Source organism: Notolabrus celidotus, chromosome 2 (genome assembly GCF_009762535.1).
Source record: "Notolabrus celidotus isolate fNotCel1 chromosome 2, fNotCel1.pri, whole genome shotgun sequence".
NCBI lineage: Eukaryota > Metazoa > Chordata > Actinopteri > Labriformes > Labridae > Notolabrus > Notolabrus celidotus.
The window spans coordinates 9,239,040-9,263,690 of record NC_048273.1 but is presented as its reverse complement, the minus strand read 5'-3'; the positions used below and the strand labels follow the sequence as shown (position 1 = coordinate 9,263,690).

Sequence of the window (24,651 nt, the reverse complement as noted above, 5' to 3'; positions counted from 1 at the left end):
CTTCCAACCAAAAAATTATTTTGATGTTAAATTCTTTATTACATATACAATACCAGTCAAGAGTTTGGAAACACCCTCTCATTCAAGGGTTTGTGTTTATTTTAATTATTTGAAACACTGTAGATTAATACTGACATCAAAACTATGAAAGAACACATATGATAGATAGATAGATAGATAGATAGATAGATAGATAGATAGATAGATAGATAGATAGATAGATAGAGCTTTATTTGTCCTTATTAAGAAGATTTGTTGCCACCGTCTGTACAGGAATACATGTATGAACACAATAAACAATAAACATCCACCCAGCCTTACAGCAATGGTGCACCTCATCCCACATATGAAGACACTGGACACATATAAAACACACCGAACACATATTGAATTATTTAATGAACAAAAAAGTGTTAAACAAAGCAGAATATGTTTTATATTTTAGATTCTGTAAAGTAGCCCCCTTTTTCCTTCATGACAGCTTTGCACACTCTTGGTATTCTCTCAGTCTGCTTCATGAAGTGGTCTCCTGGAATGGTTTCTAATTAACATGAGCCTTGTCAAGAGTTCATTTGTAGAATGACTTGCCTTCTTAATGTGTTTGAGACCATCAGTTGTGTTGTTCAGAGGTAGGGTTAGTACACAATGGATAGCCCCATTTGACTACTGTTGTAATCCAGATTATGGCAAAACCAGATTATTTCATAGTTTTGATGTCTTCAGTATTAATCTACAATGTCGAAAATAATTAGAATAAATAAAAACCATTGAATGAGAAGGTGTGTCCAAACTTTTGACTGGTAGCGCATATAATATGTTTTGGATTTCATGGGATAAAATCAATAAAATTTAAATATCAAATAAATAAAAATAATACTGAGTTGTTTTAGTTCTGTGTCAGATTTAAATAAAGATTGTTTGGACTATTCCAGCTCCGTTTCATTTATAGATTTGTGATCGATCATGATGTCAGATAATGATCAATGTAAACTTAACTAAATGTGGACTGATGCTCACTTCAGACTGAGGGCGGAAGTTTTAACCCCCTCCTCTCTCTCTCCTCTCTCTCTCCCTGTGTGAGTGTGTGCGCGCGCGCTGTGTGTCTGTGTGTGTGTGTGTGCTTGCGCGTGCGCGTTGTGTGTGTGCAGCGATGGCAGCAGCGGCGGAGCAGCGGCGGTGTCTCAGTCGGTAATGAACATCGCTCGGGGATGGCGGAGAAACCTCTCACGTTGTTCGTGAAGCTGTTCGCCGCCGGGTTTTACGGTGTGAGCTCGTTCCTCATCGTCGTGGTGAACAAGAGCGTGCTCACGAACTACAGGTAACGGTCACGATGACGTCTTTAATGGGTTTAACGGCAGTTTGGGTGCTAACATGCTAGCTAGGCTAGCGGCTGAAGTTGAGTTGGCAACCAGTGGAGCTGCGTTAGCTCGAGCTAACTTTGGGCTAGCTTAGCACAGAGAGTATAGGTAGGCTGTATGGGTTAGCATGTTAGCACGTTAGAGTGTTGCTCTGAGACTAAAGTAGCTCTTCTCTCCTCTTCAGGTTCCCCTCTTCAATATGTGTGGGCATCGGACAGGTGAGCTACACGCTGTTATCACACACATCCGCACCTGATGACAGGTATTCCTTACTAAATCCCGTGTTCCTGTGTGTTTATCTCTCTCTCTCTCTCTCTCTCTCTCTCTCTCTCTCTCTCTCTCTCTCTCTCTCTGTCTGTGTGTATGTGTGTGTGTAGATGCTGGCCACAGTGGTCGTGCTGTGGGTGGGCAAGGCTGCGAGGGTGATCAGCTTCCCGGACTGTGATGAGAGCATACCTCTGAAGGTGAGCAGACACCTGGATCTCACCCTCCTCTTTAGAAACAGCACATGTAGGTGAAGTCTAGGAGCAAGAGTCTTCTGATTTATAGATCCATAAAACCCTCAGAGGTGTTTTAAATTTGCAGAGAGCTGAAAACTTCCTCTGAAGACGCTCTAACATTCAGCTCTCTGGGTTCATGGGCTCACAGTTTACGCACCTACTCCACCAGGTAACTCTGGATCTGAAGTTTCTCCAATCCACAGTAAACAGCACGTCATCGTCTCTGTCAGAGTCACTCATTATTTAGTTGGTTGTATTTTTGTCTCTCTGAAACAGCTGTTTAGAGTGCTGCAGGCGGAGGACCCAATATCTGAGAGTACTGCAAAATATCCCTGACTTTTACTCGCTGTGTTCATCGGCTCATCCAGACTTCTAGCAGAGATTTAAGTAGAAGGCTAAAAGGCTGAATTCTGGATAAAGTTGGATTTAAAAATACAGATTTGAGTTCACACATGCAGTTTTGTGCACTCTCTGCCCTGAATATTTCCCATGTCCTTGGATGAAGGGGTCAGTAGGCAGGAGGAGATGATGCTTTGGAGGCAGAGTCTTCAAAAGCACGCTGTGCAAGCCACAGTTCAATACGACATGATGTCATGATGACAGTTTGTGTATTTATATCAGTGCTATGTGAAAACAGACATCCTCATCTGTGCTATTCCTGTTATCTCACACTCAGGCTTTATGATCTGTCAGGCCACAGCCTCTCTGTCTCACTTGCCTTGTAGTACACCTCTCTGATCTCTCACCTGTGCTAACGTGAGCTTCCCTCCACAGACGTTCCCTCTACCTCTCCTCTATGTGGGGAATCAAATCACTGGTCTGTTTGGAACCAAGAGGCTGAAGTAAGTCCTCCTCCTCATCTGTCTGTGAGCTCTCTGAGCTGAACGATGATTAGAGATGAAGTTTCTCATGAGCTCATCGGGCACGGCCACTAATGATGTGATTCTGGTTTCCTCCCTTCAGTCTGCCCATGTTTACAGTCCTCAGGAGGTTCTCCATCCTGTTCACCATGATGGCTGAGGGATTCCTGCTCAAGTAAGATTTCACTTCACTGCAGGGCATGATGCAGAAAAACACAACATTATATTTATGTGTCTGTTTCTGTGACGTCATTTTATCACTCTGATGCAGAGGTTCAAGAAAACAACATTTTGAACCCAATCAAAAGGCAGAGATGACTTAAAGATCTCAATGTATTGATGATTTTAAAATGCTGCCAGAATGAGGAGCATCCTGATGATGACAGAGCTCTGAAGAAACACCCAGACAGTTCCTTTATTTGGACTTTAAGTTACTATTTATCAAAATTCACTCATGTGGGTGATCACATATCTTTAGGCTGCATTGTTTTTTAAGGGGAAGAGATAAACGTGGTAAAATCCCAGAAAGAACAAAAATAACCTCAAAAAACTTCTTCTGTGTCTTTTTTATCTAATAATATTTTCAGCTGTGCTCCTCGTCTTCAAAACAAACTGATGATGCATTCAAATCTTTAAAAACACAAAAACAACATAATCTGAAGTTATATTTTTAAGAAGATTAAATGAATGACACCCACCATGAGTTTGTAAAGATGCGTCCTCATGTAGAATACAAAAAGAAAACAGATAAAGCAGTGGATCTGAATTCATATAAATAATGTTTACATGTCAGGATCACAGACTGTATAAATAATGGACATAGTATGCTTGACGTCACCCATCTGTTCCTGAACACTGTTTTGAAGCCAATCGGCAGCAACCGCCATATTGGAAATGCTGAACTCAACTAGGCAGAGTGTGACGTGAAGAGGCAGGGTTTGAGCCTCCTAGCCAACAGGTATGTGTTCCTATCCGGGAGTCAAGTCAGTCATGTCCTTATTTGGGCAAAAACTCGTAATCTTTATATCTTCTGAACCGTCGCGTTAGAAAAAAATCACCCCCGTACAGTGTGTGCCGATAGAGAAGTTAGCTACGTAGAGCCAAGCCGTTTTTTGAACCAGGCCATAAACATGTTTATTTCTGCTGCAAAGATCGTCTTCTTTGAATTTGTGTGTATGTGGTTTCCGGTGTTTCTGCAGCCAGCCTCTAGTGGACACTTGGGGTACTGCAGTTTATAACACTTCCGCATGGGCTTCATCCTGGAGGTTGCCGCGTAGTCAGGATCCCTGTGAGGGATCGTCTCAGAGCTGAAAGCTTCAAGAATAACAAAGATAAAAATCAATCAAACAATGATGGAATATTAAGGATATAAAGTAAACTCTGACTTCAGAGCTGTTCATCAGATCTGCTGCTACATTAGCTGAATGTTTTAGTTGAGGTTTCTACAGAGTGAAAAGTTAAATAGGTTTTTAATGAAGCCAAGTTATCCAAAGACGTCTCCTTATCTTCAAACTAAATGTCAGGATTATAATCAGGATGAGATGAACTTAGCTGATGGCTTGTTGGGGTAAATTTAGTCCTTTGGAACAGCTCAAGGGTGATCGAGTGTAAGATAAAACAAATAGTTTTGGTTATATAGAATGAGGAAGGTGATGATAATGAACATATAATTCATGCACACCTATAAATGTGGGAAGAAAAGTCAGTGTTTGCACAGAGAGAATAAACATGGTAGTTAACGACAGCCAGTGTGCTGCTGTGAAGTTCTAAACACTCAAAACACAGGATGTAGTGTTAAAGTAAATGCGTCTGTAGGGGACGCAGGAGGGGTTGCTGCTGAGCCGCTCCTTACGTTAGCATAACTTTATCTTGAGCTCAGATTCCCTCAGTGTCTTCGTTCATCAGGGTTTTAAATGGAGGAGAACTCACAGAAGTGTCCTCGTCTTAAAACTCAGGATGCTACGATGAGCTGCGAGCTGAGCCGCTGACAGGAGAGCTCGTAGCTGAGCTGCATCTAAAGTCTGTGTGTTCCCTTTTTAAGACACAGTTCCTCGTCTTTAAAGTCGCACAGAGTTCACCTCTCTAAGTTCTTTGCAGACTCTCGCCTCACACTCAAGCAGCTTAGCACGCACACACACGCTGCACACCGAGTGTTTCTGATGTGTCACAGATGGCTGATGGATTGGTATTGATGAAATAAAACAAAAGTTCATCCTTTAGAGATCGTTTTATTGCCCTGCAGCATCGATGGGCTCCTCTCTCTCTCTCTCTCTCTCTCTCTCTCTCTCTCTCTCTCTCTCTCTCTCTCTCTCTCTCTCTCTCTCTCTCTCACCAGACTGTGTTCTTTGAGCTTTTATTAGCACACAGATTGAGTTTCACCACTTTGCCTTTGTTGACCTTTGACAGGAAGAAGTTCTCCCGGCCGGTGCAGCTGACAGTATTTACGATGATCCTCGGGGCGTTCATAGCTGCCAGGTGAGTCCGGCTGCATCCAGGTGTCCCCGGCCGTAAACCAGACCTGAGTGACCCTCACTACAAAGACTTGTCCGGATTTGATAGAAGTCTTCACTACACTTTTATTGTCTGCAGAGTCATTACACACATGTAGTTGTTAAGCCCTAAAACCCTGCAGGCTGCCACCACCAGCTCTGGTATTTTAGTTTGTTCTGATGTCGGTCCCAGAGCATTTACGCTTCAAGACTCTGGAGAAACTAGGCTCATAGTCACAGGGCTGAAACTAAAAAGTAATCTGCAATTAACACACACAACAAATCAGTTTAAAACATTATGATTATTCAGATCCCAATCAGAGCTTCACATCCTGAGAACCAGAGCAGGTCTTCTTCTTCTTTCTGCTTCTGTGGTGGAAATTGTTGAAGTTACATCTTTACGTCGTTCGACTGGAACATCGTTTTGGTGAAGTACTGTCACAGTAACTGTTTTCAAGTTAAATAATTTATCAAAACTATGAAACAAAATCATTAAATTAAAGTGTTAAAGGTCCAAACCTGATTTCACCTTGATGCATACTGAATCTCAGCGTTAAGATCTGACTTAGTGCCCACTCGGATGTTAGCTTTTGTCTGCAAACAAAACATTTGTATTCTTCAATCAATCTTTATTTATAAAGCGCCAAATCACGACTCTTTCCAAACAGAGCGGGTCTAGACCGTACTCTATGTTCTATTATTAACAAAGACCCAACATCAAGACAGGATCAGATCCAGTCCCATCTTACAGACAGGACTCAGTCTGTTCTCATCTTAATCCACCATGAGCAGAGCACTTTGCAGCATTTAGCAAGTTACAGTGGCAAGGACAAACTTCCTGTAACAGGCAGAAACCTCCAGCAGGACCAGACTCATGTTAGACACACATCTGCTGAGACTGTGTTGGAGAGAGGGATAGAGGGAGAGGAGGGTGGCAGCTGGATGTTTAGATGAACGATGCAAACTAAGGACTGGGATTGGGAGCCAGAGGATCGCTGGTTAAGTCGCTGTAGTTTGGAAATTAGGCTGACATCTCGCTGTGAACGCATGCTCAGAGGATCGAGCTCCCTGCTGATCAGAAATGTTTATTCGCTTATCGTGAAAGAATCTCAGAGGGTTAACCTTTAAATCCTTTACATCATATTTATATAATCTGTTCAAGTTCTTAACGTTCCAGCTGTATGTTTCTTATTTAGATTAATTTAAAGAGAATTAAACAAAGAAAGATTGTAAACAACGATTGGATGAAATGTTGCTCAGCTGAATCCGTCTCTCCTCTCTCCGTCTGCAGTGCCGACTTATCCTTTGACCTGCATGGCTACGTGTTCATCCTCATGAACGATGTCCTGACTGCAGCCAACGGAGCCTATGTGAAACAAAAATTAGATGCAAAGGTATGTGGTAGGGCGGGCCTATGAATAGTGAGCATTGTTGGGTGGAGGCTGTTTTTGGCATGGAGCTGATTTCGGTGAATGTGTAGCCCAACCTGTCCTTCAGAGTCTGGCATAAAGGGACTCTGTGTACAGAAACAGCAGGACTTAGAGCTTTTCATCCCCACCTAGCTGCACATTATCTGCACTCTGTGGATCTGTTGTGATCCTGAGAGGCTTCACTGTTTATTTCTACTTCATTTATAACATGTTCGTCACTGTGCCACTCTAACTGCTGCTTTTAGACGTTTTTATTCTGCCTCATGAGCTCAGATCTCACGTTACAGCAGAGAGAGTCCACATTTAGTCTGTACAGGCAGAGAGAGAGAGAGAGGCGTGTGAGAGTGAGTGAGTGAGCGAGTGAGGCACGTGCTGCAGCAGAGGTTCTGTGAATAGTGGCCTTGCATGACATCTGTATGTTAGTGACTGAGGAATGAGTCTGAGTGAATACCTCTCTGTTTTCTGGCTCTGCTTATGTTTCATGTCTCTGTGGCTTCCTGACCATCTGTTTCCATGCTCTCTCTCCCTCTCATACAGGAGCTGGGGAAATATGGATTGCTGTATTATAATGCATTATTTATGATCCTTCCTACTCTGCTGTTGGCTCATGTGACTGGAGACATGCAGAAGGTAAGATGTTTGACCCCGATAAATAATCTGAACTCGGATCTCTTTATTGCTGCAACATCTATCCCATAGTCAACAAGTTCACTCTCTCTGATTTTTGTTTCTTAACATAAAGAGTTTACGCTTAGCCGTCAGAAGTACAATAAACAACCCTTAAGACACTTTAATTTAAGGCTTCAGTCATCAGTGACTTCAGTAAGGGATGATGTATGGTTAATAGGTAGGTATGGGAAATAGAATCCCGACAGGGTGAGACAAGAACCCGCTTATTACCCGGCTACTAACTTAAGACACAAACACGTTGTTAAAAAAAATTGATTAAAAGATTATTTTATTGATTTAAAACGATTTATGTTTACAGTTTTTAAAAATAGTCCCTGTGATTCCTCGTCAGTTAGCGCTCCATGGTGATGGATTCTTATCTGCCTGTTGCGGTGGATTGAACATGACACTGTCCTCATTCAGCTCTCCTTCTTCTCTGAGCTCTGCGGTTCACACACCTTTAAAAATAAACAAATGTCACAGCTTTGAACCCTGCTGCTATCATCACCACCGCTCATGGTTTAAGTTTCTTTGTAGAGATTGTTAAACTAAAGTTTCTCTCACCTGCTCAGCTCCTTCATCATATTGCTGGACAGGATCCAAGATGGAAATGTCCGTAGCCTGAAGATTTAGCATGCTAACCGAAGCTAACGCTTTAGCTGCATTGTTTTGATGCTAACGGCAGCTAACCGTTTTACCTCACCTTATGGTCTATGGTGTCAACAAGCAGAAGCTAAACGTGTCTGAACTCTTTTCTGTGGATTGATTTGACATGACGTGTGATCAGTTTGTCTCTGGTGTTGCTCATGTTAGTGAAAGTTAATAACCGTTGTCAAGGGGTTCTAAACAATCAGAATCAAGCCTCTTACACAGCCGGAGGATCAGGAAGAGAGTCGGGTAGTGCAATGAAGATATTCTGTTTTTAACTGCAGAGCAAATATTCTTTAAAGCTCCTGTGAGCAGTTTTTGGCTGGTTTTGAAATAATCAGTGATGTTTCTTTAAGATCTACTAAAGCAAACAAGACGACTTCTGTGTTGTTTTTCCTGTGAGGTGAAGATGTCAGATGCACAATTGTAACTTTTCAAAAGAAACGACTTCGTCATGTACAGGACGACATCATGAAAAGATTAGCAGCATAACTTTGTCCACAGGGGGCGCCAGAATCCACTCAAACAGAAGCTTTAACTTTCAAAACTGAGACAATTTTTTCTGTTGTCTCAGATTCTTTTAGTGTTTCAACGCAACAATAATATTCTAGTTTCACTCGAGTTTGAGTTCACGTCTGTTTGCTGCAAGAACATCAGATGTTTGCTTTACGCCTGCGTACAGCTAACGCATCGCAGTTTGTCTAACTGTACACATGTCTCAATGTGAAGTAGAAGTAAGCTTTGAGTTTAAAGCTTCGTTCAGTGTTTGTTTGGACGACTCACTCTGGCTCGCTGCAGGTGATGAGGACGGTGCCTCGTCATGTGTAGACTGAGCTCTGTTGCTCTGAGCGTAGCCTGCACAATCACATGACTCGTGTCTATCTTCTGACCTCCTGGTGTAGAAATCTGTCTGGATGGACGTGGTGATGGAGTTTCTCATCCGTGTGTGTTTGATTTGATTTGAGACGTACGCTGCATCTCGTGGTGTGGCTAATTTTGCTCTGGTGATATAATATCTGGTAAATAAATCAATACATAAGGACTACAGGGAAGTGAATACTAACAGGAGAAGAGGCTGATTTACTCTGATCTTTGAAACTTGAGTTAATTTGTAAAGTTTACCCTTTGTAGTTTTTATGTCTCTACTTTCACACACTTAAGGGTTTGATGTTAAAGCTGTGTACATGTGAGTGAGCTGTGTGTCCTTGCAGTGTGTGTGTGTGTGTGTGTGTGTGTGTGTGTGTGTGTGTCTGTGTGTCTGTGTGTCTGTGTGTGTGTGTGTGTGTGTGTGTGTGTTGGCAGAGGGCCTCTGGTTTGCCCAGCTGGGGCCCGGCAGCCTCAGAGTCACAAAGCTGCCTTTATGCACCCGGGAGAGTTATTACAGCAGAAACTACAACCTCCAGTGAGGCCACAACATCAGTGCAGAGACAGAGTGGTACCTCTTAAAGCCCTGAGACTCTGCTGAATGTGACTGAAGACTTCAGAGTGTGTATTAATACACTCCACATTAATAAAGTATCAGGTCTGAGCAGCTGTAGGAAACTGCATCAATCTCAAAACCTTCCTGAAATATCTTTGTTCATTGTTCGTTGACTAACTAAAGTTGACAAAATGAGTGCATACAAACATAAAACAAAGCTGTATATTCTCAGATTTATTGAATAAAGAAATAAAGTAAAATAAATCAACACACTGCCTCAAAGTTCCTCTTAGCCGCCCTTCTATGATCAGGGATTCTTAAACTTTTTCATCCATGTCATGAGATTATTCCAGTCGATAGAGGCAGCATGAGAACAGATAAATTGATTTCTAAAGAAGCGTCCCGACTCTTTAACGGCAAATTCAAGAATGTGCTGCTCCTAGTGAACTCATTCAACACCAGAGATTATTCGCTGCTGTGATTTGTTGCAGAACTCATTGCATCGTTTTTCTATCTCAGTCCAGAAACACATAAAAGCAGGAACCAGGTGTGAGAGAGGGTTTTACATGCAGGACATGAGACGTCACTTTAATGAATTCATGCTGTCGGATTTTTGTTGCTTGATGCTGAACTGAAACTCAGCGGTTTCCTGTCTCGTCTGACTCACCGACAGGAAAAAGTGCGTCCGATTTCACATCCTTGCTGAGCTTCACTGGATCACAGAGCAGACTGATCTGCCTGCATTTGGAGGCACAAAGCTGAAAATGTTCTACTGCTAACATCACAGATCAGCTGGAGAGTGTTTAGCCACACCTAGAGCACATGTTTGGTTTAGAGGTGGTGTGTGAGTCACAGGTGGCGAGCAAACAAACAAATCAAACGTTTAAATACACTTCTAGAAATGGTTTACGTCACGATTGCAACACAAAGTTTATTCAATCAAAGCACCAAATCCCAACAAATGTTCTCAGACTCTTCCAAACAGAGGTTGTCCAAGACCGTACTCTATGTTCTATTATTAACAAAGAGCCAACATCAAGACAGGATCAGATCCAGTCCCATCTTACCGACAGGACTCAGTCTGATCTCATCTTAATCCACCATGAGCAGAGCACTTTACAGCATTTAGCAAGTTGCAGTGGCAAGGACAAACTTCCTTTAAAAGGCAGAAACCTCCAGCAGGACCAGACTCATGTTAGACACATCTGCTGAGACTGTGTTGGAGAGAGGGATAGAGGGAGATGAAGAGAGAGAGAGAGAGAGGTTAAAATGTCTCACAAAGACTCTCCTTATTTATCTGATATTTCCTGTTTTTATTGTTGTACGCACTTTGAAAGAAGATATCAAAGTGCCAGTTTTTCCAACGTTGTGTAGAGCAAGTTCAAACCTGAAGACGTCTCTTAATGGTCTGCTGCCGATGGTTAGAGGATGAGGATTTGTTTCACTAACTCTACCTACGCTCTGTAACACGTCACCCCTGATAGTCATTTCAATGTGAACAAACCGTATTCAACTTGTTCTGATCTGACTCTGATCTGTGTTTCTCTCCTCAGGCGGTGGAGTATGACGGCTGGTCGGACCCGGTTTTCCTCACTCAGTTCATCCTCTCTTGCATCATGGGGTAGGAAAGCATCCAAAGCGTGCGTGTGTGCGCGCAGTAAAAGCAATCAACACCGTCATTTTGTGCCAAACTGAATATCTGGGTTACACTGAATGTTCTGTGGTTCAGTGTGATGAAACCTCTCCCAGCTCACAGTTTCTCTTTGTTTTCATGTCACTCTAATATTGTGAAATCTGGCCTCTGGTGGATGACTTATGAGTGTTTTGATAACGTTATTGTTTTACAGGTTTGTTCTGATGTACTCCACCGTGCTTTGTACTCAATACAACTCTGCTCTAACCACCACGATCGTCGGCTGCATCAAGGTAAGCTGCAGAGTCACGTGAGGTTACAGGTGACACTTTAAACTCTGCAACTAAAAACCTTCTCTGTACGCAGAATGTGCTGGTGACGTACATCGGGATGGTGTTCAGCGGAGACTACATCTTCTCCTGGACGAACTTCATCGGGTTAAATATCAGGTATGGAATAATCTCTGTATTGACCAATCAGGGGTCTGCAGGAAAAATAGTCTGTATGGAGAGCAAAAGCAGGAGGAACACAATCCAGCATAGCGACGGCTCCCATGGTTGTTAATCTGAGGAGGATTTCTTTCTCTCTATAAACAGCTATATGCATGAAGAGCAGCTAACAATCTGTTCTAGATCAAACATTTACACTGAGACACAAATCTGTTCGATGCTGTGTCACTAAAGACAACCAGCGTTTAGATTTCCTGACTTCCTGGAACGCAGCATCACAAATGATGGATCCACCATCAGGGTGGAAAGCAGGTGTTCTAGAATTCTGAGCTCATAGTCAGAATTCTACAACAGTTCTGACTTTGATGTCAGAATTCTGAGACACATGGAACATACTGTGAAGAAGGTCAGACCTAAGAAAACATCAGTGTCTCTAATCCTCTTTCATAGACCTCCATTCAACAAAAAAACATTGTAAAAGTAGTTTTCTTCTCCTCTCGAGGACAGACATGACAAAGCTTGACTTTTGACTAATCTGCATCATGATGTTGTTATTTCAGCAAACTGACCCGTTAATTACAAGAACATCACAAGGACATCAGTTTCTGTTTCAGGTTCATACCACTGAAGGAAGCCAGAGTGAAGCCTCTGTGGAACACACTGTTTACAGTGAAACTGAGACTCAGTAGAAACAGATGTGCAGGCGCTCCTCTGGGGGATGTAATGAATCAGGAATCATTAATACTGCGCAGACTTTGATGCAAAATGTGATCAGAGTAATGAGACAGCGACCGTCATTGGGGGTGTTTTGGCTTCATTTGTGAACACGTCGTCCATGTTTATGAACAGTTAACAGCCCCGGCTTTAAAAAGCAACGTTAAAGGATAAATATTCAGTGTGAAGGGCTCCACCACTCTCAGATTTATGATGTGGTTTCCAATGAAATTAAAGTACAATTAGTGGAGACAATAATCTGTTGCAGATGTTCAGATTCCATTTTACGACATGACTCTGTTTTTAAATTAGGTTAATACATAAAGTCAGTGGTGTGGAAAAGAAGTGGGAGCTTCATGGTTTAATTTGCTCTCCTGGAGGTCTTCATGAAATCACTGAGGGCTGTTCTGTATTTCTTAATCGACTCTGAGGATCTGTTGTTACTCACAGGGCTGCTCTTAGTTACACTACCAGTCAAAAGTTTGGAAACACCTTCTCATTCAAGGGTTTGTATTTATTTTGATGATTTGAAACACTAGATTAATACTGAAGACATCCAAACTATGAAAGAACATATATGGAATTATTTAATGAACAAAAAAGTGTTAAACAAAGCAGAATATGTTTTATATTTTAGATTCTGTAAAGTAGCCCCCTTTTTCCTTCATGACAGCTTTGCACACTCTTGGTATTCTCTCAGTCTGCTTCATGAAGTGGTCTCCAGGAATGGTTTCTAATTAACATGAGCCTTGTCAAGAGTTCATTTGTAGAATGACTTGCCGCCTTAATGTGTTTGAGACAATCAGTTGTGTTGTTCAGAGGTAGGGTTAGTACACAATGGATAGCCCTATTTGACTACTGTTGTAATCCAGATTATGGCCAAACCAGATTATTTCATAGTTTTGATGTCTTCAGTATTAATCTACAATGTTCAAAATAATTAGAATAAATAAAAACCATTGAATGAGAAGGTGTGTCCAAACTTTTGACTGGTAGTATACATCAGACTCCAACGTCAGCTCTAGTTAAGCTCTGCGTATAAGAGGATAGGTTTTTAAATCTGGGACTAACATGACTGCCCATTAGATCTGTTCTCTCAATGCTCCAGAATCAGAACCAACAGTGGAACACATGACGAGCCTTTTTACCTTTAAAACAAACACACTCCTCTCAGGATTCAAAGTGTTCTCATTTAGATTGTGATCACAGATTTTCACTGTATTTTTTTTTTTTTACTTAAAGACATCTAAAACTATATTTCCCATATCCAAACTAAAATTCAAGATGGCTGTGTATGTTATATTGTTTAATAGCTCATACTAGCAGAAATAATGTCATTTATGCCATTTATTAATTTCAGATATCAACAACTTCATTCTTTTGTATTGAGAATGAACATTTTAAACATCAGGGATGGATTTCTTCAGAGAAAAACTTCATTTCAGATATCTATAATCCAGATGTTACCCGTCACTATTTTAATTTTAGATAACCAAAATGAAAAAAGTTATGTCAGTCTTCAAAAATCACTCCAAAGCCCTCTTTAGTGTTTGCCTAGAATTATTCATTTAAATCGAAAAATATCATAAAAATAGGCGACGAGTTGTAAATTCACAGTATTTATATAACATTATGTCATCTACGTATAGATTGATTCTGTTATCAGGTTAGTTTAATAACTGTGCTTTAATCTCACAATTATTAAGTGTTTAAATGAGAAACAAACTACTTTAATTCACTTCATTTATCTTATTTTAACTCTTATATTAATATCTTTTTCAGTGAATATCATATTTCTTTTCTATCAGTCTTGAACTCTGCCGATCGGTTGACCTGCATTATGTATGAACAGAGCCTGCTGGCCTTCAGACACACCATGTTCCTCCCTGGAGTTATAAACTGTTGGTTCCTGATGAAAACAGGACGAGCAGAGCGACACACACGCATGTCTGATTCTCACGAGCTAATCAGCTGCCAGAGTTTCTAACTGCCTGTTGGGTCATGTTTCAAAATGAGTTCTATGACAATTTATGATGACGAGCTGCAGCATGATCACGTTAATCTCACTGACGCGACATGATAGCCGACTTTACTCTCCTGCAGCTTTATTGATGTCCCCAAACACACAGATCAGATATTAAACCAGATCCTGATGCTGCCCAGAGTTTTAATACATATTAACATGAAGGTCTCTAAAGCCTTTAATTTTATTCATGTTGAGTAGAAAACAGAAATATTTTGGGGCGCTGGTGGCCTAGCGGTCTAAGTGCCCCACATACAGAGGCTACAGTCCTCGTCGCAGGGGTCGCCGGTTCGATTCCCGGCCGCGACCATCTCCTGCATGTCTTCCCCTACTCTCTACTCCCCACATTTCCTGTCTCTCTTCAGCTGTCCTATGGAATAAAGGCAAAATAGTCCCAAAACAGAAATATTTTTAATATTATTTAAAAGGACTACTTTTTTAAAATCCTTATAAATAACTCTGCCCTCTGGACCCCGGTGTGCTCAGTTTAGTGAACATTGAGATAAAGAGCTGATTCAAACTAAACAGATTATTTTAAATGGACCTGAGAACAAAAGGAAGAAAACACTGCCACCTGCTGGTCAGCTGTGGTATCACATCAAATCTGCTGCAAAGAATCTAGGCTCTTAGAATTTGAGCAGCACACGTTTTTTACACCTTTTTTATTCTGCCTTTAGATTTAAAAATGTTCCATAAACAAGTTTATTATTTAGATGATTTTAATGTACAGATTTGTACACCATAGTAGACATCAAGGTACCAGGTATCGCCCGGCGGTGCGTCCTCCGCTTTAAAATCTCCACCTGCTCCACATACGTACGTCTCTGTTCAGCTACAGACTGAAGAGACTTCACACAACAAGAGAAGTCAGAGGCAGAGAGCGCCCCCTGCTGTTCTAAGAGGACAATTTATTTTCCATCTCACTGATTTGAATCGTCCCTTCAGTACATAGATTTTGAACTGCCTCATGAGGTTCTGTTTGATCTCTTTGTTAAACAGCTGTCCAGTAGGTGTCAGCCTGTGGGAACTTATTTAGTCCTTGGAGAAAACATCTTTCAATACCTGCAGTGATTGCTGTGTCACCTGTGTGTGTATTTGTTCCCTAACTTGTCATTTGTGTGATGGTTCCCTAACTTGTGTCTGTGTGTGTGTTTGTTATCTAACTTGTGTGGGTGTGTGTTTGTTCCCTAACTTGTGTCTGTTTTGTGTTTTTGTTCCCTAACTTGTGTCTGTGTGTGTTTGTTCTCTAACTTGTGTCTGTGTGTGTTTGTCCCCTAACTTGTGTCTGTTGTGTGTATTTGTTCCCTAACTTCTGTCTGTGTGTGTTTGTTCCCTTACTTGTGTCTGTTGTGTGTATTTGTTCCCTAACTTGTCATGTGTGTGTGATGGTTCCCTAACTTGTGTCTGTGTGTGTGTTTCTCTAACTTGTGTGTGTTTGTTCCCTTGCTTGTGTCTGTTGTGTTTTTGTTCCCTTGCTCGTGTCTGTTGTGTGTTTATGTTCCCTAACTTGTGTCTGTGTGTGTGTGTTTGTTCCCTTGCTTGTGCCTGTTGTGTGTATTTGTTCCCCAACTTGTCTGTGTGTGATGGTTGCCTAACTTGTGTCTGTGTGTGTGTGATGGTTGCCTAACTTGTGTCTGTGTGTGTGTGATGGTTCCCTAACTTGTGTCTGTTTGTGTTTGTTCCCTAACTTGTTTCTGTTGTGTTTTTTGTTCCCTTGCTTGTGTGTTGTTCCCTAACTTGTGTCTGTTGTTTTTGTTCCCTTACTTGCATCTGTTGTGTTTATGTTCTCTAACTTGTGTCTGTTTTGTGTTTTTGTTCCCTTGCTTGTGTCTGTTTTGTGTTTTTGTTCCCTTGCTCGTGTCTGTTGTGCGTTTGTTCCTTTGCTTGTGTCTGTTGTGCGTTTGTTCCTTTGCTTGTGTCTGTTGTGTGCTTTTATTCCCTTGCTTGTGTCTTTGTGTTTGTTCTCTAACTTGTGTCTGTGTATGTTTTTGTTCCCAAACTTGTGTCTGTTGTGTTTTTGTTCCCTTGCTTGTGTCTGTTTTGTGTTTTTTTGTTCCCTTACTCGTGTCTTTGTGTGTTTGCTCTCTAACTTGTGTCTGTGTATGTTTTTGTTCCATAACTTGTGTCTGTTGTGTTTTTGTTCCCTTACTTGCATCTGTTGTGTTTTTGTTCCCTTGCTCGTGTCTTTATGTGTTTGTTCTCTAACTTGTGTCTTTGTGTTTGTTCTCTAACTTGTTTCTGTGTATGTTTTTGTTCCCTAACTTGTGTCCGTTGTGTTTTTGTTCCCTTGCTTCTGTCTGTTGTGTGTATTTGCTCTCTAACTTGTGTTGTTTGTGTTCTTGTGTCTGTGTGTGTTGCAGCATCGCGGGAAGCCTGGTGTACTCGTACATCACTCTGACGGAGGAGCAGACGAACAAAGCGAGCGAGAGCACGAAGCTGGACATAAAGGGGAAGGTGGTTGTATGATGGAGACACTGGATTCTACTTTTTTACATGACGGACGGGAAAACTGTTTCAAGAGACTTTAATTTATGGAGTATTTCAGCAGGAGGTGATGCGAGCGGGCCGTCACGCTGCCTCTCCTGCTGCTGCCATGGTTACGAACCCTCCAGAGGGATTGGGGTGGACTTTTAGCCGGTGTGTTTTTTTTATCTATATTTGTATTTTGATACTGGACATGAGGGGAAAACTTTATTTATATGACAACATTTCCTTCCTGACTGATGAGCTGAAATCAGTGTGTGGGATTCTCACGAGAAGGTTGTTTTAAAGGCACAATCCGTGTTTTTATCGCCTTCTCTGGTTTGCTGTTTACAAGGAATGTAACTTTAGATGCCTTTAAGCACAGAGATGCACTGACACGCACACGACCTGTCCCCTCAGTCTTCACCGTTTAAAGCTTCATATTTAAAAACATGTTACTTCATCTTCAACCAAAGTGGATGCGTGTATGCCGTCAGGTGTTAATGCTGCACAGTTTACATTCCCTCTGTGTTACAGGAGTGTTTCTATGCAGGATGAACAGATCTTTATCAGAAAGGGGATTCATATATGTTTGTGTGTGTGTGTTTGACGTTCTGGCACTTTGAACTGAGGCGACACCTGCTGACAGGTGAGACTGTTTCTGTTACATTCATGCTCGAGATTATTGAACCTTCCTGAGATTCAGATTTCAGGTTTTAAAGTATTATGAAAACATTTCTAAACTTTTAATAGTCAGGTACACGTTTTTTTTTTACTCTTTTTATCTGCATCATTTTATATTTATTACTTTTTTTAGACTAATGTTGGTTTTTGTAGGAGGAGTCGGTCGTGAACTGTTGATGTCTCAAACAGTAACCATGGATTTCTAGTGAGGATGTATTTTTACATTAAAAGAAAACCTGCTGACGTGAAGTCGCCTCTGTGCTGTGTTCAGGTTTCATTTCTCCTGTAAACATCTCTGCTGAGGCTGTTTTATATATTTCATGTTTTTAAATCTCATGTCGCTCCGTCCTGATGATTCTGTAACCTCAGATCTTTTTTTTTACATTTAGACTTTAGTCTTCTTCCAGCTGAGAAACCCCAAGAATATGGACGCTGAAAATCCCACTGCATCGTTTCTGCAGCTCACCGAGAAAAACATCAACCTCAGGTTTCCCACAAACAGCTGTTAGCATCATGTTAGCTCCTAAATCCTGTCGGCTCCAAGGGAGAGGTTCCGGTGGCTGGTGGTGAGGCTTTCAGCAGTGTGACTGCCCCCTGGTGGCTGGCTGCAGTATAGGTCAAAAAATCCATCTCCCCCTAACTTTAAAAAATAAATACACATCGTACGAATGCTTCTCACATCCGTATGCTGTGGTGATATGTAGTTAGTATTTGAGTGTATTGTGTCCAAGGCCTCTTGAAAAAGTTTCTTTTTTGTTAGTTATTAGAGTTTAAAAAACGGGGTTTTACTTCCGGGTTTCCTTTGATTCACAGCCGCCGTGGAGTGAAACTTCAAAGGACACACAGCGACTTGTGACGTTACGCTGTAAGGCGGAGCTTATTACAGTGGCTTTACAGGCTCTGGCTGCACAATGGCGGCGCCCAGGAGGGGGATTTTTTGGCTTCAGAACCGTACAACGGGAAGAGGCGGAGCAACGCTGTCCATTTTTATTTACAGTCTATGGTCGGCTCCTGCAGAAACAAGACATTTTACCTTCCCTGCTTTTCCTGCTGAATTTATTAAACACGTAAAAAGCACACAGCTGATATTCAACTTGTTTTAATACAAAAACAATCATACATTTAAAAACATGTTTTTCAAACCACCCACAACCATAAACTGTACCGACCTCTGACAGCAAAGACATCTCAACAAAGTGGTTTAAATATCCAGAATTTAACATCTAAATAAAGTTTCATATAGTTTCAGATCGACTTTAATGCCGAGCTGATGGAGAGGATGAGTACGGTTTAAAAAAAGTCATGTTGCATTGTCTTTGCGTTTAATGTGCACGTAGAGAGAACCTTCATCAGTCCAGGACATACAAGAAGCAGAGTCTGAGTCTGTCTTTGGTTTACAGGACGAGTGAGACTCGTGAACACGGACAAGACGACATGAGTTGCAGCAAAACAGAGAGGAGCAGAAAACACAGGAGGTTTATAAAGTTATTCAATACGACTACGATGAGGGCCGGATTACAGAATATTAAAAGAGAGATTTTGAGAGTTCCGTTTTTGGAGGGAAAAAAAAAGTCTTAAATTGACAAGAAAAAAAATCCACGTAAACAAAAGCAGTCGTAATTTCACAAGGACAAAGTTGTAAGAGACAATAAAAGAGATCGATGAGAATAAATTGTAGTATTGAGAATAAAGTCTTAATATGATGAAAATGAAATCGGTATTTTACGATGATAAAGTCGTATGAAATAAAAGTTGTACTTTCAAAAGACTAAAGTCAAAGTATATCGATATAAAGTCATATTGTGATTAAAGTCAAATTATAGGAGGACAAGGGTAAGAAAAAAAAAAGATTTACGAGAATAAGTTGTATTATGAGAATAAAGTCATAATATAGTAAAATCGTTATTTAACAATAAAATTGTGGGAGAAAGTTGTTTTTGAGAGACTAAAGTCATTAAGTCGTAATATTTCGAGACTGAAGTCAAATTGTACGAGAATAAAGTTCTAGTATTTTGAAAATAAAATTGTCATTTTAAACGAAAAGTTGTGTTTTTATCAGAAACAAGTTAGTATTTAAAAAATAAATAATAAAACTGGCTCATGAGCACCGCAGTGTTTCAGGACTCTGAAAAGATATCTTTAAAACAATTGGTGTTATATAAACAATATTTGGGAAAGCTCGGCTAAAGTTTAACTTCACACGATGTTCCACGTTTAGTGCGAACTGCTCTTAAAATAATCAACGATTAAAATGACGACTTTATTCCTGTAAATTTACGACTTTCCCCTGTACATTTTCATATGTATTCAATCATTTACGATGTTTTCTTGTTACTTCATAATTTCTCTTAAATCTCTCCTCATTCTTCTTCAACGTCGTCCTTAAACTCGTCGTAATTCCAAAATGTGAAAAAAAAAAAAAGAACATTTACTATCAATGACAGAGCTTCATTTTTTAACAACATAAATCAAAGATCTTCAAACAGACAGAAACCTGAGAGCTTTTTTCTGCACACAGATAATCTGGTTTCAGATCCAACATGGCTGCTTCAGCTCCTCACAACATATTATCATATTTGAGCAATTACAGAAAACATACTTCAGGAATTCAAAATAAAGACGCCTCTGCTCTGTAAATCTTTAAGTTACACAACTCCATCACAAGTACGTCAAAACTCATGAAGCTATCAGAGTTTATAAATATCAGAGAACATCGTTCAGTCTCCAGAGCTCAGGAGGGTTTAAAAGCGTCCACGTGAATTATAGTGAATTATAAAACATCATTATTACCAAGCTGAGATAAATACTTGATTCTGATTGGTCGAAACCCCATGACAACTGTAATTAATTCAACGACAGGGGCGACCTGATCACACGTCAACTCCAATCAGATCAATCTGCGGAAAGGAGTCTGGCACATTTCACCTCTGCCTGTTGACACTGTGGCAAAAACATTAGCTTCTGTTAGCATGCTAAATCAGTAAACATGAAGGATTTGTTTTAGCTTTATTTTAATTTGTTTGGAGAGCAGAAAACTTCAGATTGGTGGTAAATATCTGAGCAGTCAGCAGCAGAGAGGAAGAAAACATGAAGCTAGCTAAAAATGTTCAGCTAGTTCATTCCTCCCACGAGGAGGCTGAGAAGAAAATATCACTGTCATGGACGCTCTACCAAACGAGGAATCAGAGCGACCGACAACATGCAGTGTCAACTTGTTTTTCTCTTTGGTTGGTAGCTGAAGGTTAATGTCGAGTAAGCTGGAGGTTAAAGCTGCATCACCACCTGCTCCCTATACATTATCTCTCACTTGTGCACTTATTGACCTTAAAGCTCCAGTGAGGAGATCGTAGCTGGATATGAAACCGACTGAAGCTAACAACATTAGCATCATGATTGACTTTAACATTGTATTTAAAGCTTGTAACCACAACGAGGTGTCAGATTACAGGTTAGATCACAGTTTGCTGCCTAAAGGGTTATTTTCCAAATGTTCTATAAAGTAGGGGCGCAACGATAAACAAATCTTCATACCTGAAGAAAGTGAGAGCTGAAGGAGAACCGGACTAACCTGAGACACCAGACTGCACAGGAGTATTTAAAACTCCACCCAAACAGGGCAAGCAGGACGGAGCAGGACGGAGCATAACGGAGCAGCGTGTGTCCTTAATGATGTCGAACATAAAAAAGGTGCAGTGTTTCCGCTCCTGCAAACACAAAGCTTTAAAAACACACCTCCTCCACGGTTTATGGTAAAGAGAGGACTGCAGGGTGCCAGCAGGATCACACACACTGGGTGAGAGGTGAGGCATGACTCACGAGGAGCTGATCCCAAAGTCTGAGCACTCTGTCATTATTCCCAGAGACACAAACAACACAACCTGAATATGAATCTTAAAGAGGAGAGAGACTTTAAATATATAACTTACCACGGATACAAAAATCTGAGAGTCTAGATTTAAAGCTTTGTGGCGACAGTCCAGCTGCTGAGTCAATCTCAGAGCGTTTTCAGGTTCTCGGCCAGGTAGCACAGGCTGTAGAAGTTGCAGCCGATGCAGCAGAGGTTGCAAAGCGATGACAGGAGTCTGTAGAGCCACAGGCGGCTGCTCAGGTGTCGGTACTTCACGTCCGTCTCCGACAGCTTGGCGTAAGCTTCTCTGTTCGACGACTGCCCGATGTCCTGACCAAGACCGCACGCCTGCTCCACCATGTGCATGTCGGCCATGATCTCTGACGTCATCTGACCGAACCACTGAGCGTTCACCGCCGCCACTGTCACCGACACGAAGAAGATGAAGATCTGGAGGAGACAGAGGAGAGATTAAAGTCTCGGTCTCACAGCGCTCATGAAGATGTCCAAGAACTGTCTGGGAGGGCTGCACGACTGATTATTTCACCCTGACGTTACCTGAAAAATTTCTGCAAGAAGTTGAGGAGAGCTGTTGTGAGAGCACGGCAGGTAAAAGCCTGAAAAATGCACCACCTCCGAGCGAGCATGCTGTGGTGATTACCTTTAAATCATGCTAACCGTGTGAAACCAAACAAGCAGCACGTACCAGGAAGAATAAAAGACAACATGTCTTTCTTCATACTCGGTTTTTATTCTCGGTCTGAAGTAAGGACTCTAAAAACTTCAGGAGCAAACGGTCCTGAGATCATAAAGTAAAGAGGTCTTCACAGTATCCTGAGTTTCATACAAAGTGTTGATGTGGAGTAACGAACCCACCTGGAAGGCCTCTCTGTCGTCCAGCAGGTCGCTGGGATGATACACGGCGTAGATGGTGAGGTTGAAGAAGGCGCAGGCCGATCCAAGGTGGAGGTAGAACGGGACGAGCCGGCTCTGGATGAACCCGTACGTGTGTCTGTTCAGGTGGTTGTCCATCACAAAACCTGAGCAGGAAGACGACAACACATCAGACCCCAGAGCGTCAACACTGCTGCACAAAACCTGAACTAAAGCTCTGAAGGAGGAGGAACATTTGACGTGTGTGTGTGTGTGTGTGTGTGTGTGTGTGTGTGTGTGTGTGTGTGTGTGTGTGTGTGTGTGTGTGTGTGTGTGTGTGTGTGTGTGTGTGTGTGTGTGTGTGTGTGTGTGTGTGTGTGTGTGTGTGTGTGTGTGTGTGTGTGAGAGACCAACTTGAAATGAAGGTGACCCAGATCTGCATCCCCCAGTAGGTGGAGAGCAGCAGCAGCTGCAGCAACTTCACGGTGTAGGTGGGCTCCTGGTCTGTGGACATGCTTCTTCTGGTCTGGACTCCACTACGGTCCTGAAATCTGATCCGTCACCTGGACTTCAACGCTCCACCTGCAGGACCTCTGAGAACACAAAACACAAACCAGCACGGTGCAGTGAGAGGCATGCAGCTTATGATGACAGAGACAGGTACTTCACCAGAGAGTGGAGAGGAGAGGCGGAGGAGTGCAAGTGAGAGGTGGAGGCGTGTAGGTGAGAGGTGGAGGAGTGGGGGTGAGTGGTGGAGGTGAGAGGTGGAGAAGTGCAGGTGGAGGTGAGAGGTGGAGGTGAGAAGTGGAGGAGTGCAGGATTGAGGAGTGCAGGAGTACATGTGAGAGGTGGAGGAGAGAGATGGAGGAGTGCAGGTGAGAGGTGGAGGAGTGCAGGTGAGAGATGGAGGAGTGCAGGTGAGAGGTGTGCAGTTGAGAGTAGGGGGAGAGAGGTGGAGGAGTGCAGTTGAGAGTAGGAGGAGAGAGGTGGAGGAGTGCAGTTGAGAGTAGGAGGAGAGAGGTGGAGGAGTGTAGTTGAGAGGTGGAGGAGTGTAGTTGAGAGGTGGAGGAATGCAGTTGAGAGTAGGAGGAGTGGAGGAGAGAGGTGGAGGAGTGGAGGAGAGAGGTGGAGGAGTGGAGGAGAAAGGTGGAGGAGTGCAGGTGAGAGGTGGAGGAGAGAGGTGGACGAGGAGGGCAGATTTTCAGACTGAAACTCACCTCCAGATAAGAACTACACAAACACAATACCCCCTCCTCTCTGGAGCATTGGTAAATCAGGACACGGTGTACCCACATGGTCCAGAGACTTCCGCAAAGTCGTCAAGGAAACGGGGTTTCTGGTCTGACCTTACCCCTGAGGATAGACCTCAGTGAGCCCGGAGGGGGGCGGGGAGCACATATAACAGCTCAGAGCTAAAATAAACCACCTTTATGGGCTTAACTGAGACTAACAGACCTCAGACTGCCAGATAATGAACCATGAACCTCCTCACAGACAGGCTGACAGCCAGATCTCCAAAGTCACCTCTGCTCGTCGGTGAACTGACGCCAGAGGTTAGAAACTGTAAACACTGAACGCTGCAGAAGGTAAAGCTAGCAGCTAGCATTAGCTTAACTTTACTATTAAATTTCCAGTTAGCTTCACTTATTCAACAGTTTCTTCAACTCACAGTAAAAGAAGTCAGAAACATAAAGTATAAAACTCACAGAGACAGAGTTTAACTTGATGTTAAAGGCTCAGTAAACAGCTCACCTGAGTGTGTTATGTCTCCTGGTAGTTTGTTTCTGAAGTCTCCCGAGTTTGTTTGACAGTTAATGAATCTGCGGCTAACGTTAGCCAGTGCTGGGTGTAAAGCTGCGTTCACGTTCCCCTCAGATGCTCGGAATTCTCATTGCAGAGATTCGTTTTTCCTTTTAAGGGCGTAGAAACCAGGGCACGTTCAGCCTTTAGCGATGAAAACGGGCCGTTTGAATTTATGGTGAAAAAGACCCCACCATTCCAGGTGCTAACGGCAGGATTACCGCACCTGTTAGGCTGTTTAAAGCAGTGGTTCTCAACTGGTCTGGCTTCGGGACTGGACTCACCCCTTAGCGAGAAGTCCCGACCCAAATCAAGACACATTTTTCATTTTATCAAATTGATTTAATATAAAGATGGTTAAGTTTGAACCTGAGATACAGAATATCAGATTATACCAACACACAAAATAAACAAGTGTACTGGTAAACCCAAAACGACCAGCAAGTGGCGATGCTAGAAAAAGAAATATGTCCTTTCAGAATCAGAATCAGCTTTATTGGCCAGGTATGGTTGAACACACAAGGAATTTGACTTGGGTAAACTGTGATCTCTTTGTACAAGGCATAAGAATAAGACCTACAAATAAAAATAAAATACAAATAATAACAATAACATCAGCTATAAATACAAAAGAAAAACAAATAGGCATGACTAATATGTACAGGCTAAAATAATATGATAAAGTGCAGTGGTGAGTAGCAGACCAAAATAAGTTCTTCTCTGGTAAAAGAAACCAGAAGAAAAAGAAACCACACTCCACATTCTTTTAGCTGCATTTTAATGCCAATCAA

The 24,651-nt window shown here is 41.9% G+C and overlaps 2 protein-coding genes across 4 annotated transcripts; one reads left to right on the top strand and one right to left on the bottom strand.

The window, feature by feature from the left end:
- The first annotated feature begins 1,021 nt into the window (after positions 1 to 1,021).
- LOC117806219 (UDP-N-acetylglucosamine/UDP-glucose/GDP-mannose transporter-like) lies at positions 1,022 to 17,589 on the top strand. 2 transcript variants are annotated; one of them, XM_034675026.1, is made up of 12 exons: positions 1,022 to 1,318; positions 1,543 to 1,576; positions 1,736 to 1,822; positions 2,633 to 2,700; positions 2,822 to 2,893; positions 5,125 to 5,193; positions 6,499 to 6,601; positions 7,175 to 7,267; positions 10,928 to 10,995; positions 11,222 to 11,300; positions 11,374 to 11,456; positions 16,554 to 17,589. In XM_034675026.1, exons 1-12 carry the CDS (start codon positions 1,209 to 1,211, stop codon positions 16,657 to 16,659), a joined length of 972 nt encoding a protein of 323 aa, XP_034530917.1. In that variant the 5' UTR covers positions 1,022 to 1,208; the 3' UTR covers positions 16,660 to 17,589. The 2 variants fall into 2 exon arrangements, with proteins under 2 accessions (XP_034530917.1, XP_034530927.1); XM_034675036.1 differs by lacking the exon at positions 1,022 to 1,318 and adding an exon at positions 1,377 to 1,466.
- An 834-nt stretch (positions 17,590 to 18,423) lies between these two features.
- On the bottom strand, positions 18,424 to 24,000 carry si:ch211-121a2.4 (transmembrane protein 205). 2 transcript variants are annotated; one of them, XM_034674408.1, is made up of 4 exons: positions 23,813 to 24,000; positions 22,475 to 22,653; positions 22,064 to 22,227; positions 18,424 to 21,637 (listed from the first exon to the last, which is right to left on the bottom strand). In XM_034674408.1, exons 2-4 carry the CDS (start codon positions 22,572 to 22,574, stop codon positions 21,335 to 21,337), a joined length of 567 nt encoding a protein of 188 aa, XP_034530299.1. In that variant the 5' UTR covers positions 22,575 to 22,653; positions 23,813 to 24,000; the 3' UTR covers positions 18,424 to 21,334. The 2 variants fall into 2 exon arrangements, with proteins under 2 accessions (XP_034530299.1, XP_034530306.1); XM_034674415.1 differs by lacking the exon at positions 23,813 to 24,000 and adding an exon at positions 23,278 to 23,619.
- Positions 24,001 to 24,651: the final 651 nt, after the last annotated feature.